This window comes from Amyelois transitella, chromosome Z, assembly GCF_032362555.1.
Source record: "Amyelois transitella isolate CPQ chromosome Z, ilAmyTran1.1, whole genome shotgun sequence".
Taxonomy (NCBI): Eukaryota; Metazoa; Arthropoda; class Insecta; order Lepidoptera; family Pyralidae; genus Amyelois; species Amyelois transitella.
The window spans coordinates 6,033,720-6,049,987 of record NC_083535.1 but is presented as its reverse complement, the minus strand read 5'-3'; the positions used below and the strand labels follow the sequence as shown (position 1 = coordinate 6,049,987).

At 34.4% G+C, this 16,268-nt stretch overlaps 1 protein-coding gene across 1 annotated transcript in view; it reads left to right on the top strand.

Annotated features, from left to right (window-relative positions):
• Positions 1 to 262: 262 nt before the first annotated feature.
• The window catches only part of LOC106133933 (nuclear hormone receptor FTZ-F1), a 73,165-nt gene continuing 57,159 nt past the window's right edge, over positions 263 to 16,268 (top strand). The window contains 1 exon segment of the mRNA XM_013333815.2: positions 263 to 642. Coding sequence (XP_013189269.1) covers positions 465 to 642 — 178 coding nt within the window. The 5' untranslated portion in view covers positions 263 to 464.

Below are 16,268 nucleotides of genomic sequence, written 5' to 3'. Positions count from 1 at the left end.
CATTAACATGACTTTTTTGCATAACAAAGTAAAGTACCTACCTATAATAATATTAAATTGTTACAATAGATATTCTCTTTTATATTTTGTTAATTATTTCTATAAATAAATATGATGTAAAGAATGACAATGTCGACTTTTAAAATACCTCAACATATATCGATAATATTAAGAAATAGGTCACGACACAGATTTTCATAAATTAGGTTAATTTCTTACTGCCCTTTGCCGACATATTTCAATGTCAGTCATGAGTACGGTAGCTCCATTGAACCCGGGTTATGTCGGTCGGAATATCAAAGTGTAAGTGAAGTGGCCTAGAGACCTACATTTTGTGTTTTAATCATTTTATCGCTTATAATGAGCGATTATTGAGATAAATTTTCTTTTTTAGTCTGTATTTGTGATATTTCATAGATTCTGCGCTCGGTAAAGACGCCTCGTTCGATACTTATTCGTGTATCATGCACGAAGACGCTCCAAAAATGAGTGTAGCACAAGGTCTGGCCGCCTCCACTAGCCAGGCGAAGAACGATTTGGTCACAGAAGTGCCAATAGATTATGATTTGAACTCTGTCGATGAGAAACCTCCAGAAGCAATCGGTATGGATCTGAAGATTGCTTATGTCGATCCGGCGAATGGTATGTAATTACTAATTTTACTTTTTTAGTTGGACATATTGCTGGACCCCCATGTAAATATAGATGAGCATAGTTTGAATTTTGGTAGTGATTTCATATCTTAGGTATGGTGATTCAAATCGAAAGTAACTAAATAAGTCTGTATTCTCCTAACTTTATGACAGTATACAGAACTCAATTTCTTATTGACTATCTATGAGTTAACCGAATCGGAAATTCCCAACTTGTTGAGAATATTCAAATTAGATTCTGCTAAGATATTTCGGATATGAGGCCTGAAATAAATTTATGAATAACTTTCATGTAAAATAGGGAACAAGTGTTGTATAATGTACATACATAAATACATTGCGTCGTATGCATTGTGGAGGCTACCTACCTGCTCGTACGCTCCGTTCTGTTGCACAGTGCGGCAACGCCGCCGCGCCGCGCCGATGGGTTTTTTTTCGCGCTATCCTGTGATAGAACTCGCTGGTGTGAAACAGTGTTCTAAAAAAGAGTTAGGCCGGCGCTGAATTTGTTGATTACCTATCTGTTATAAGTTTATAACATTTTGGTTCAATATCGCAGTCAATGCTAATGTTTATGTATTGTCAGCGTATTGTTGTTCGTTACGTATTCAGCTGGTGGAGCGGCGACGCATTTTGATTTCATTCGGTGTCAGTAGGGCACGCCTGGTCGTCAGCGTGTTGCCTGCACTGCAGTGCTTCGCTCACGACATCATTGACTCGTTACAGCTTATGAAACAATTACACGTGAACATCGCGTGAATACTTCTTTTTGTATGAATTAATTATAGATTTAATGTAGGTAGTAAATCTATGGTGTCTATTTATATTTCAGACATTTGCTCCTCACAAGTTTGATATTTTACAGACGACGGACTACAGTCTTCTCGTGGCGTGTTGGGGCGAATGTTCAGTATATTTTTGGAAGTAGGGCGGGCGAACGAATTCTGCTTGGAATCTGACAAGTGCGTTGTAATAAAATAAATTTAATGGAAAACGTTTGCAGACTTAGACCCGGATAACCCCAAATTTATTTATAACACATAATTTTTGTACAATCGTCCTAAGGAATGTGTAATCATCTTTCATCATGCATTGTTTAAACAACGTTAACATTGTTAAAATATATCAAATTTTACGTTGAAATTATGTTTTAAAATTCATACATGGTTAACAAAAGTTTTTAAAAAAAAGTAGACTTTAATAAATAATACTTACAAGCAAATTATAATTAACAAGTGATCTAGCAGTAATTTATAAATACCTACACTCTTATCAAGATTCTTTCAAGATTTTAAAGATGAATATCAATACTAGTGAAAATCTACACGTAAGAAATAACTTGAAAGGTTCGATACCTTACCTAGTTCTTATGAAATCCCTAGTCTCTTTTTACGAAGCTATAAACGGAATCAGTTTAAATACTAAAAAAAGGAATCAAAACTCTTCGGCTTTAATTCAATAAGGGAGACGCTAACATCATAAGTAACGTGTGCACGTAACTATGGAAAACAAAAGCATATTGATCTAAACGAGACCGCTGCGTGCTAATTTCAGCGGCCAAAGTCCGGAATATGAATAAATTACGGGTACTTTTCGTGAGGAAAATATTGATTAGCTTACAAAATAGCGCTATATACGTATTTCGGGGATATTATGAGCGTAACGGAAACTATCACATATGTATTATATTGATCCAAACTTTTATTAAGTAAAGCGTGAGCGTGATTTGTCAACAAAACTTAAACTGCTAGCATTAAAAGGTAGAATAAAATATTGTGGTAAAACTTGGCATGCGGAAAAAAGGTTTCCTGCTAGCTTCCACGCCAGCTGAGCTACAATTATCCAAATTGCCATATGTTAAATAAACAACAATAATATATCTACAGAATAAGCTGAATTATGGGAGAAAATTCTAAAACTGAACAGTTGTTAAAAAAATACACTCAATATTTTTAATGCATAGATCGTAGAACGAAGTATTTCATGCTTTAGAACTAAAAATAATTTGCAACTAAATCATTTTTTTTTTTTTACAAATTACACAGTTTGAGTTAGCCTCGAAGTAAGTTCGAGACTTGTGTTACGAGATACTATAGAATATATTGTAAAATATAGTATCGTTGAGTTAGTCTAACTCAACGATACTATATTTTACAATATATTCTCATACTACCGCTGCGCCACAGAGGCCGTCTGTGCGAATTGCTATTGTAAGCATTGTGTAAAATCATTCCACATAACATAGTAAGCCAACTGACAAAACTTGAGAAGTGGAAAGGTAGCAGGGACTCAACGAAAGTCGTAGTATTTGGGGAGCGCGATAAATTCTATGCACACTGCATAGTCACATATATGTGGTATAGTCTACAACAAGTACGGCAAGAGTAGAGCTGTTCTGATACGAGTACTATATACAAATTTATGCCAGGGCATCAGCTTGTTTGGGCTTAGAATGGCTTTTTAACGGTTAAAGAACAACAAGGCGTCGGGGAGAAGATGTAATAACAAAGTTTTTGAAAATAAATGGAAAACCGATATTAAAGTTTTCCAGAGGTTTTTAATGCAGTCGAAAGTGAGATATGAGTGAATATGCCAGATAAGAGGCGAGGATTTCAGGCATGATGTAACTTTTCTTTTAGAAGAACTTTGACGATATTCTTTTGAGGAATTATTACTTATCACATCTTGAGCCACATAAAAGTTTTAATTATTCTCTATGGTCGTCACGGATCCTTTCACAAACAGGTTGATAACTTGAAGCATTCTGAACAAGTCGGGTTTCGAAAAAGGCTCTTGCATCAGACAACTAACGCGTTGTTAATCAGCGTACCACCATGTCAATCCAGGTACAGGAAGGAAACATGAAGGCTATTCCATATCGATATGTTGTATCTCCGAAACTGTTTATTACTTTTCTTCTGCGGCTTTACTGCTGGGCCCAACGCCAAGGTAGCTCTTATTTCGGGGGTAGTGGCAGGTAATGCTCAACTGGCAAGCACGATAAATTATGCCTCACATGGGTGATTGGTTTCCTTCCTTATTAGTGGTAAATTGCCAAGCTTCACCATCGAAATAACCTTCTCGGCCCGAGATACTATTTAGATCGGTAAATGTACTTCTTAACTATGTAGGTATATATATATATATACATATATGGAAAACCCTCACAAATGACTGGTATCATTTTTTTTATTTAATTTTAATATTTAGTGTAAGGTCGGAACGTTGGTACATACAAACAGAAGCGTAGCATTGATGGAATCACAGGCAGTTTAATTTTTGTTGACAGAAGTAATGGCATAATAAAACTTGTCAAACGTCTCTTTATTTTTAAACTTCTGTAGCTAACATAGGTAGATTTCGGAAGCTCTTTTTAATCTTCGGGGAGCCTTTATTCTACGCAAAGAATGTACTATGGCAGAATAATTCTTGCATTTATTGGTCGGTAAAAGACGTATGCGTCTTTTGATGTAGAGAAAAGTTTTTGCAAAACATGTCGCAAATGTACATATTTATTTAAAAACTCGTCATTCGCAGGTGAAATAGTCTGCTTCAATTGTACTGCTTTTCCTTTGAACCTGTTAGATTTAAGCTCTTCATTTTTTTCATAACAAAACAATTATATTTCTTTGAAAGCCTCATACGTTGCTATCGTAAACACGTAACTGTCGCAAAAACTTATTTTTCGATAACTCTTATGAGCTCAATTATTTGGGAATAATAGGTAATTGTGACGTAAAAATATATACAGGACGGGACAAATTACACAGATTGAGTTAGCCTCTAAATAAACTCGTGACTTGTGTTACAAGATACTAACTCAACGATACTATATTTTATAGTAAATACATACTTATATAAATAAACATCCAAGATTCATGTCAATCAGAAAAAGTTCGTTTCTCATCATGAACCGACCGGGATTCGAACCCGGGACCTCCGGTGTCAGACAAGCGCACTACCGCTGCCACAGAGGCCCTCTATGTGCAAATACACTCCTTCTACGCCGGCCACGTACCATTGACTCTTTTTTGAGTTACAGTCCTTACGAGTACACATGTCCTAACAGTGAAGTAAAACTTCGTGATGAAACATCCAGCCAACTGAATGTGTAAAAATGGCCCAATGTCTGTTAGGTTGCCATGATAGGCTGTAAGGTTACTCAATCGAGGAACCTGTTCAATAGGCGTACCCCGGGGATCTTTCTCTAGAGAGTTTATGACCCGGACAAACAACAGGAGGTAGTATAGAATAAAGTAGCACCTTCAATAGTGAAAAAAAGTATTAGAGGATTCTTATAATTGATAGTCACGGTAACTAAGAAACTGCTGCCCAGCTAGATGGGAAAATATTATTTCTATTTGATAGAGATTCCCATAAACCAAAATGTACAAAAAATTATAGGCATTTCCAAGAAAGGAGTTAATTTCTTTTTGTATGGTGCATGAGCTCACGGCAGATGAATGAATTGGGACGTCGTTAAATCCTTTGGAATTTATATATTTTTGATTGTTGTTTTTCTCAACTATCGCATTAGATATGTAAGACTTGGTTAAAAATATTTCTGGGATCTGGAGATAATGGGGAGCAAAATAATACGCATTTCATCAATTAACGCTATACAATCCTCGGTGGGCCTAAATAAATGTATAATCGATCAGGATTTCGTCTTTTCTCACTAATTCGAAATTTCTCCATATTGTTTGTGAATATGGAAAAATATCTAATTAGTGAGTTGGACCTCGGGACTAAAAAGTAAAGGCTACATTTTTCACCGCACCGATCGTCATCAACAGGAAACGTATTCATTCCTTGTCGGTTTAGGTTCTAGACTTCATACGGGGAGTATATATATACTCCTCGTATGAAGTCCCGACTGTCGAGAGGATAAAAACATGTGATGTTAGTGCACAGCGACTGTTTCGGAAATGGAAATGGCATTCCTTTTAATAATAGCAGCATTAATCAGATTGGCAGAGAAGGTGCTTACGTATTGACAAAAAAAATGCGTAGGCGTGGAATTAGGTAAACATTATTTCAGTTCAAAACATAGTTTTGGAAACAACAGGCGTGCTATCAGCACTCCTCGTCGTTGACCCAGTGACACACTTGTACACGCCAGAATATCGCTTGATTCGTCCACAGTGTGGTCGTACGTATTTATTAGTCAGAATAATTAATAGCAGAATCGTAGTTATATAAAGACGAACTAAATATTCAAAGATTGACTAGAACTATTACTACCTATATTCATTCTGAAATGGTATTTTTTTTTTCTTATTAACCGGATGAAGTCGAATTGGTTAAGTTTTTTGTTTTGCAAATACCTTGTCTCAATAGGATATTTTACAAAAAAAAAACATTTTGTTACAAGCGTATTAAGTGCGTACGATGTCAAATTCGGTGACCGAGCTATTCGACATCAGCTGTTCAGTCTACTTACTCATCATAAATTGAACTGTCACGCGACATACATATAAAGCAAACATGCATACAATTTTAGCGCTATCGATTGAATATATCTGCTTCAAAACCTCGATTCCACGTGAACGAACATAAATAAATAAATATATACGGGACAATTTACACTGATCGAGTTAGCCTAGAAGTAAGTTCTTTGAGACTTGTGTTACGAGATACTAACTCAACGATACTATATTTTATAATAAATACTTATATAGATAATCATCCAAGACCCAGGCCAATCAGAAAAAGTTCTTTTGTCATCATGCCCTGGCCGGGATTCGAACCCGGGACCTCCGATGTCACAGACAAGCGTATTACCGCTGCGCCACAGAGGCCGTTAATAGTAACATAATTATGTACGTTGCAACATAAAAAGATGGAATCGAAAACCACGTTCCTAAATTCGTTAAAAAGTAGTACATGGGGTAAATTCTTATACTGACGCACGACTACACATCGCAGCTACCAGCCAGTAATCCGAAAATTACGTGTGTTTCTAGGGCTTCCTTATGTCATCATAAATGATTTTTATTTTAGGTACACTATACAACATAATTTTATCTCGATTTTATTATTTACCGCTGTTACAAACGTTAGCGCTTTAATATAACTATAAATACAAGTACCTGATGCAGCGCTTGGACTATAAATACAAGTACCTAATGCAGCTTTAGTGGTAGTTTAGGTGGGTTCCTTCAATCCAGAATAAAGTTATCCAGAATAGAATATTTTTCATAGAACAACCCAACTACATCGTTTACCCATCTTGAATTGTGGTTCTGTAAAGAAGTGATATGTATGTGTTAATTGTATAATAAAGCAATAGGTTTCTACTCGTATCGTGAGGTTTTAACAAGCTGCAACAGTCTGATTCTCGGGTGGGTTTATTTTTAGAAGACGTTAACCGTCTTTGTTGGACTTATTTGTGGATTAACTGCTCAGCTCATACAGAATTTTAACATGTGCTTTGAATAAAGAGTTCAGTTTAAAGATAGGGATATAATATTTCTTATTTATATTTCTCTTGGATTTCACGGGTCTATACACCCGGATTTTTGAGAGGCTTGCGTGGGGATATAAATCCAACACGTAGAGGCCCTTTGGAGAAGTTGATGTTATTCTCCTGCCAAAACCCGTTACCGGGCATATCAATAGAGGATATGTCCATGAACAGGTCTCGGCAGGAGGTGGAGCTATTACAAAATAAGGTAAAGGATGATGGGTTATGGAGTTGACGTTTGGATGGATTTAAACTGGGCTATTGCTTGAGAAGTTCGGACACCTGCCATATTGATGAATACGTGACTATTATGTGGCAGGTGGTGACTCGCCACTCACTAAATGGGTCCCTCAAATCAGTCACCATGATTGGCAACAAAGGGGCAACATCGGCGTGGGTGGCTAAGGATGTCGAGAGGTGAGACTGCAGGGCGTGAAATCGTGGTGATCCAGTCAGGCACCCCCGGCGTTATGACATTTTACACTTCTATCCTTCGAGCGTATAGCTCTCGCGACTCCACTCTGACCGGCCGGTCAAGGCAAGCCAGAGGTAGGGGTCCTGTCCTCATCGGTTTCCACTCCGACCTTGGCAAAAAAGACCGGAGGCGAGGAACAGGGACCTCCCCTGGGAGCACTCAAGTCCGTTGTGTCGCTGCTCCCTAACAGCTCGCCACAAGCTGCCCTGCGGAGACTGATTGCACTGGGTGACCCAGGGGGCGATGGGGTCGTCACGTCCCTACGCCTTTATTTATATTATTGTTATTCTTTTCAAAGCTCTATCTTTAGGTATTTTGAATTTATGTAATATTTAGTGTCGGTTTATATGATTTATTTTATTTAAAGCGTGCAGGCAGTTTCTAACAAAAATTAGGATTACAACGTTCTATCGTGTGGATCAAAAATTACCAAAAATTGTTCTCAGGAAGGCTACCGAAACGCACTTAGTAACATGCTGTCGTGAATTTTTTTTTAAAGCTGTTGATAATGACATAACCAGAAACATGCAAAAAAGTTTCAATTGAAGTTGCTCTTAGAATAAGATTTAAAACGACTACTTCGCACAGTACATTATAGTTAACCTAGTAGGAATAATTGAACAAATTGAAAATTATTTATAGTTCGCCAAGATCCGATGGTCCAATAAAATATTCGGATGACGCCCAACCCGCTGACCCGGCACACATCAGCTGGCGCCAACAACTGCGACACACTTTAGTGCAGATTTTTTTTTAATTTTCCTACGTATTTTAAAAGAATTCAGAACGAAACATCTCATAAATTTAAATCATTTGGCTCGGTCGTGATTATGAACACCGAAATGATAAGACACCGTGTTATGTATAACGTCCGACGTAAATGATTGATTGCAATTTTCACGAGCTGATTCTTGCGGGGAAGGATCACGTTCTCTCCCAACTAAAGAAGTGTTGATTTTTTAAGGAGACTTTTTTATTTCCTTCATTTATTTGAAATTTACCAAAAACCACATGAAAGTTAAGAAATCAGCCCCTATGCACTAAAGCGTTTACATGCTTGCCAATGTTCACTGCACTGATCGGATGGCTAGCACAGTTATTTACTTTTCTTATATATCATTTTAATTCTTGTCTGCAGTACAATCTGTTATTTGAATATAGCATTGAAACTCGATTATGTCATACTAGCTGTTTCCGGCGGCTCCGCTCGCGTGTAGATCGCTTTTCGCGTAACCTTTGGAAACTGCAATTATCCAAACTTATAGTACAATACATGATATAATATCCTATTCTCGTGCCAATTTTATATAGCCAAAACAACGTAAAAAATTTTAGCTTTAAAAATACGTCTGTGAAGAAGCCGCATTCTGCTTCAAACTGAAACAGAGTTGAATGCGGTTTACATAGACGTATTTTTATTAAAATTTTATTTAATGTACAAATATGTACTCCATTTTTACTGTTTTATTTTGTGTATTTATTAGTACTATTAATGCTGCACCAAATCATAAATTCCACTAAGTATTGTAGAAGTTCCCCGTGCATTTGTCGACGCCAAAAAGTTGTCATCAATTGACATAAATTTCTGACATTTGTCGTAAATCATACAAGAATGAAACTTACTTTTCCGTAATTTAAATTATTTGCGGATCTTCTATGTTTGGGCGAATTTCAAGTATTTGTTTAGCTACATGTAAAAAGTAATTACGCAAATCTTTTTCGCATATATTCAATAAATAGAATATGATTTGTCAAATCCGCACGTTTCTTATTGGCATGTAAGTAATAAAATATATTCTCGGTACTCTACAGCAACTCGTCGTTTGCAGTATTATAAGATATGAGTAATAAGAACATACTTGTAAGGATTCCCAGTAAGAGAGTCCTTGATATTTAGTAAACAGGAAAGTGATTTTTTTTCCGGTTCCTTTTCATTATTTTCATTATTAATTTTTTTTATGACGGCAGTCCGAGAATTCCAGGTTATTCTACAAAAATAAAATTGTATGTAAATATTTTTTGTTGTAAGTCGCACGTTTCCTAATGAAATAATTACTATATAGGTACTCTGTAAATAATGGTATGGAATGGATACATAGATTTTAGTTGGATAGGCGGGATTTCTGTACGTTAAGCATTAGGAGAATTCCCTGATCGAGCGAGGAACATGTAACGTAATCCATACAGTTAACAACCTAAGCAGGTCTGTCTGTCAACAGTTCTATTCCCTTAATCCGTTTAACTGATTAAACTGCCACGTAGATAGTTAATGTAATTAAATGAATTTATCAATTTCTTTGTTTAATTTATTTGCAGGCTTTATACATTTCGTCGGGAATATTACGTTAGTATGTTAATTTTTTTATTAGTTTTTCTTAATAGTAAAATTAACGCTAAATTACAAATTTTTGATTAGGTTTCTTTTCATTGGAAAACACAATTTTGGGAGGACATTTTTTTAAAATAAGCAATTATAACCATGATGGCGAGGATTATAACATCTGAATAGAACTTTATTTATAAAAATATAGCTTTTGCTACATATCATGATCAAAATCAAATCAGATGACAGAATTAAAAGAAACAAAACTTTAAACCTAACTATGGGTATGAGTGAAAATGACAGAAAATTAAGATTTTATTATAAATGTTATTATTCACTCACTTGTTTTTGTCTTTATATAATTTTTTAATCTTTTTATAAAATATTATTATTTTTCTTATATAATAAAAGCAGTGGACTTAAACCCGCTACGTGCGCTACGAAATCGGTAGCTAAAGACATGGTGAGCTCGTAGGTCGTGCCATCGTAGACGATTTCGTAGCAGACGTAGAGCGTAGGCAACTGCGTAGGCTACGACTACGGCACTTATAGTTCTCTTAGTAAAAATTTTTAATAGAATAAATTAAAGAATCTGTGTTTTTAATAAGCTACAAACATATTTAATAACTAGCTGTTGCCCGCGACTTCGTCCGCGTAAATTTCGAGTTGAATCTTGATCATACAGTCAGATACAGACAGACAAAAAAATGTAAAAGAAAATCTCTATCCGTGTCAGTCAAAATACTAAATATACAGACAAAATATTTTTATCGTTTTATTATATGTAGTATTTTGATTTTCAGTTTTTTTAAATAAAATACTCAAACAACACAAAAAAATATATTTTTAATAAAAAAAATATCTTGCTTTTGTTGGGGCTCGAACTTGGACCGCTAACTTTACAGTCTCACGCGCCAACCACTGGACCATCGAGGCTGTTGCGATGGTATCGCAATTAAAGTAGACTACATACATATGGTCACATCTATATCCCTTGCGGGGTAGACAGAGCCAACAGGCTTGAAAAGACTGAATGGCCACGTTCAGCTATTTGGCTTAATGATAGAATTGAGATTCAAATAGTGATAGGTTGCTCGCCCATTGCCTAAAAAAGAATCCCAATTTTTTAAGCCTATCCTTTAGTCGCCTTTTACGATCTCCATGGGAAAGAGATGGAGTGGTCCTTTTCCTTTTTGTATTGGTGCCTGGAACCACACGGTACTAAAGTAGACTAACAAACCAAAATCATTTTACGTGAGAATTACGCATGTTATGTGCGGCAAAACCAGAATATTATCAAACTGATTTTCACTTATATTTATATGTTATGTATAGGTATTATGCTGTCGTACAATGATAAATGACTTTGAATTTAAAATTTCGTAACTTATTTGCAAGCAAACTCATGCCTTGAGTTCATTCAAATGTCGATAACTTTTTTTAGTGAACCGATTTTTATGAAATATACTTTAAATATTTTTCTGAGTTAAAACAAAGCAATTGGTGAAAGTTTTAAGTAAATCGGTTCAGTACTTCTGGAGATTATCGTGATCATACATACAGACAGACAGACAAGAAATTTAAAAAAAAAATTTTGCTTTCTATTATTCATTCTAAGTGTCCCTCTATCCATTTCAGTCAAAAATACTTAATGTACAAACAAAATATTTTTACTGTTTTGTTATATGTATAGATTACGTATCTTGTTATACTGTAAAAAATGTGCGCATATAAGTGATGCGTTTTCTGTGTGCTACTAAATCCCATTTTTATAGGATAGAGACAGAAAACGAATTTCGAAACGTTGCTTCATAAGAAGTACTCGTACAACTTATAAGTCAACATGAATTAATATCTAAACTTTTCGTTTAACGGGTTCCATTCCATGTTTTAATATAAGCTTTATAACATTTATATACCTATATTATATTAAGATATAATAATATTTAATAACTTACGTGGTTAATGTAGTGTAATACGATTTCACATAAAGATTTTACAGTCGATTGCATATGTTATTACCTAGCACAAAAATAGATATGGAAGTGCAGATCATAATATGCTCGTATATAATAAATAAACTTCTGAACCAAAAAATTATTGTTTATTATGTATAGCTAATTCAGATTTATATGATAAATACGAATTATAATAGCATTTCAGAGTGTTTGGCAGGTAATTTTATGTAATTATTTCACGCATGTAGTTGCCTTGCATACTGCTTTGAGTGTATTTTTCTTTTTCAATGACTGCTTTGGAGTCACTAAGACCCTGATTCGACTTTCGGTCATGATATGTCTATTATTTTCTTATTATTGTGGGTCACACGAAACGATTACCTTATTATTCCGACCCTTCTTTGGTTTGATTAATTAGTTGTCTAATTATACTAAGTACGTTTGAGTAAGTTTCCCATTACATAAGGAAACCTTATTTGGGGCAAATTCAATTAGTCTGATTTGTTCTTATTTTATACTTTATTCTTATTATAGAGTTAAAGGACTTATATTGTTGTAACAAATAAACACAATAACTACTAGAACGATTGTGATGAAATATGGCACAGAAATTAAATAAACCTTCAGGATTAACAAAGCCTACGTTTATTTTTAAAACTTCCAACGTGAGCGAAGCCAAAAAATAAATTACTTTTTTTTATTTTATACACATAATAACGGGAGACTACAACCGACGAGGCGGCTCTTGGCGCAATCCCACACGTGTTTCTTTGTTTGCTTGTATGGTACAGAGCAAAGAAGGTGAGTAGAGATTCAGTGCTCTGTGGTGTGTACTAAGTTATTTAATGGTGGTAGCGTGGGACCGGGGAGACTGACAAAAACTCTTGACGTCCCTGATTCGAAAAGTTTAAAAGATATCGTTTTAAAAAATTAAAGAGCTCGTTTTGGTAGCGTTTCATAGAATACACTTCCCAAATCTCAAACTTACATATTACTACACCTACACATACATAGTTGTGCACACTGAGATAGAAAGTTGAAATGCGTAAGGAGTGCAAGTATATAAAATGGTTTGACAAAATACATTTAAATTTACTGGATGTCAGACGAAATTCTTACTGCGTTTATAACGATTTATAATTTACTAGCTGTCCCGGCAAACGTTGTTTTGCCATATAAATGAATTTTAAGTAATTCCTAGTTAATAAAAAATATGTTCAGGGTGGACTTGTTCTTCCATATTGCCCATGAAGTATATTTGCAAGAATTTGTGCTGTGCATCTTCATCATCATAGGTTGCAATGATCCAATGCGATGGCAAATTTGGCCTTGACTCTGTAAATTCAAAGCCATTTCTGAACACACGAAAAATATTTTTCAATCTTTTTTTAAAAAAAATCACCTAGTTTATTCATCCGTTTTAAATGGTTTAGTATAATCAATACACATTTCTAAACGCACGCGTAATATTTTTCAATCTTTTTTAAAAAAATACACATAATAGTTTATTCATCCATTTCAAATAGTTCTATGAACGCATGGATGAATGTCAATCATTACTTACAGATATTGACAAAAAAAATTGACAGTTCCGAAATTAAAGAACTTTTAGGGAAAATAACGCATTTTTCAAGTATTCGTCAATTTTTCAGTATTTTTAAGATATATTCTGCTATTCGGGGCGGATACAAATCCATCAAATCAAAAACCATGAAAATTTGTCCAGCAGAACTCGAGTTATAAGTGTTGTAACAAACTTTGTTTTATATATATAGATAATCGAGAGTGTTTGAGAATGATTAGAATGTTTTTAAATAAAATTATAAAGATGGTGTTAGTAGGTATTCGTTATAGGTAGGAATGGTGTGTAGAAATAAAAAGGGGTTCGGAAAGTAAAAACAAAAATACAACGCTACAACTCTGTTGCTAAAACAGAACTTTAAGAATAATTTTCATGGTTTCCAACTTTTTAGTACTCTTTTGTTTACGGCAGTCGTGTTTTTCAAAGTTTAAAAGTGCGAAGGATTTTATCTAGAAGCCTTTCTCGTTGGCCTGACTCGCAGCTGGCGTTTGCTATTTAAAATATATTTCGGTAAACGTACATATAGTCACATCTATATGCCATGCAGTGGGAAGGCAGAGCCAACGGTGTTGGAAAGACTAAAAGGCCACATTCAACTGTAAGGCTAAATGATGTTATTGAGATTCAAATAGTGATATGTTGCAAGCTCATCGTTCATATGAAGAATCCCAAGTTTATTAGCCTTTCCCTTAGTGGCCTTTTACGATACCAATGGGAAATATATGGAGTGGTTCTATTCTTTAGTATCGGAACCACACGGCAATAAACCGGTAAGTATATTTTTAATTTAATAAAACCTACGATATCCGTAGTATATACGAGTAGCTATTAGTAGACTAGTTAGGATAATAATTGCTAGATTTCCAAACGTTTCCTTCTCGGTTACGAAATAATTTAATTACTAATATACCTTCCAGTTAAATAAAATATTAACCGAATGTTGCAGTGGCTTATTATTTGTCTGAGTTTAGCAATGTTTGCGAAGGTCAAACGCAACAAAAGTGCTAGTTGCGAATGCTGTTAGAATAAATAATTTGCTTCTTACGCATTCGTTGCGAAACTTTGATTTTTACCAAAATTGTCTGCTGCTGAAAGTACATGGATTATACTGTGTAAATAAATACACAAATTAAATTTTAAATACAAACAGTCTTAACTTTTTTATATTTTATTTTATTACTTTTCTTTATTTTTAATTAACAATGGTTTCAAAAATAATTTATATGATATAATTAATATGACAGAATGTAATAATTTGATTGGAGGAGAATAAAAAAAACTAAAAAACTACGCTTTATTGCTAATCAAACTAAAAAATAGAAAATAAAATTTAAAGACAAAGGAATTATAAAACAGTAGTAGCAAGTCGAACAATCGGTTATAGTCAATTACCTCCGATTAAAATTATAACAAAATTTAATTTATAAACAAAACAATTGAAATCTGAGTAAAAAGCGTGGGGTGCCTGATGTAGTAAATATTAAAATCATTCTATTAGCATATATTTATGACAAGAGAGTTATGAAAATGAAGTAAAATGCACCCCACGCTTTTTACTCTGATTTAAATTGTTTTGTTTATAAATTTAATTTTGTTATAATTTTAATCGGAGGTAATTGACTATAACCGATTGTTCGACTTGCTACTACTGTTTTATAATTCCTTTGTCTTTAAATTTTATTTTCTATTTTTTAGTTTGATTAGCAATAAAGCGTAGTTTTTTAGTTTTTTTTAAACTATTATTTATTTTCTATTTTTTAGTTTGATTAGCAATAAAACGCCTAGTTTTTTAGTTTTTTTATACAATTATTTTTTGGTAGAAGTGTTAACTTCCTACTACTTCTACTACGCTGTATAACTATCTTACTAGAAATGACTTTCGCAACCATGCGCCCATCGCCGGAGGTTTTCACAACTAACTTTCTTAAAGTTATATGTGGCCTGATTGGATTAAATCTCATAATATTCTCATCATCATGATTCTTTTTTAGGCGATGGGCTAGCAACCTGTCACTATTTGAATCTCAATTCTATCTTAAAGCCCAATAGCTGAAGGTGGCCTATCAGTCTTTACAAGACTGTTGGCTCTGTCTACCCCGCAAGGGATATAGACGTGATTATATGTATGCATGTATGTATGATGATTGTTAAACCCAGTTGAAAAGAATTTTATAGTGATAAATCACTGTTAATAATATTTTTGACTATCCAGCAAACAACAATTTTCGATTGTGGCCTTGCCAGGAATCAAACCACAAGATTAAGAGGCAGATTGATACAGGAACAAAAATATTTCAAACATACCTCCACTGCCTTTACAACCAGGAACGCAACAATGTTTATCTGAAGACATCGTGGCACTTTTGTAGTAAAATCTGTCTTTCACAAAAACAAACACAAACTTGGGACTCCTATCTCAAATAATCAGGTACTTTTTACAGGAGTCCTATCTCAAAATATCTGCACAACACAGTGAACACAGTCAGAGTCCAATCTCAGATGATAAAATCACACGAATATCCGGAAGAACAAAGCTCGACTCAACGGAAGATTCCAAACTCCAAATAACGACAAGTTATCAGCACAAAACAAAGTGCAAATAGGTAAATACACAGGCACCGGTAAAAAAACAGAAAGAAAGTTTACAGGTGTTAGAATCGAATTCAAAACTTACTGCAAAACTTATTTTACATAAATAAACAAACTGTCACTCATTTTCCAAGCGAGTATTACAGTGTTGCTATTATAAATATGCAAAAGTTACATAATGTTAATTCAAGAATCGCATTAATATGTTAAATACGTATTAAA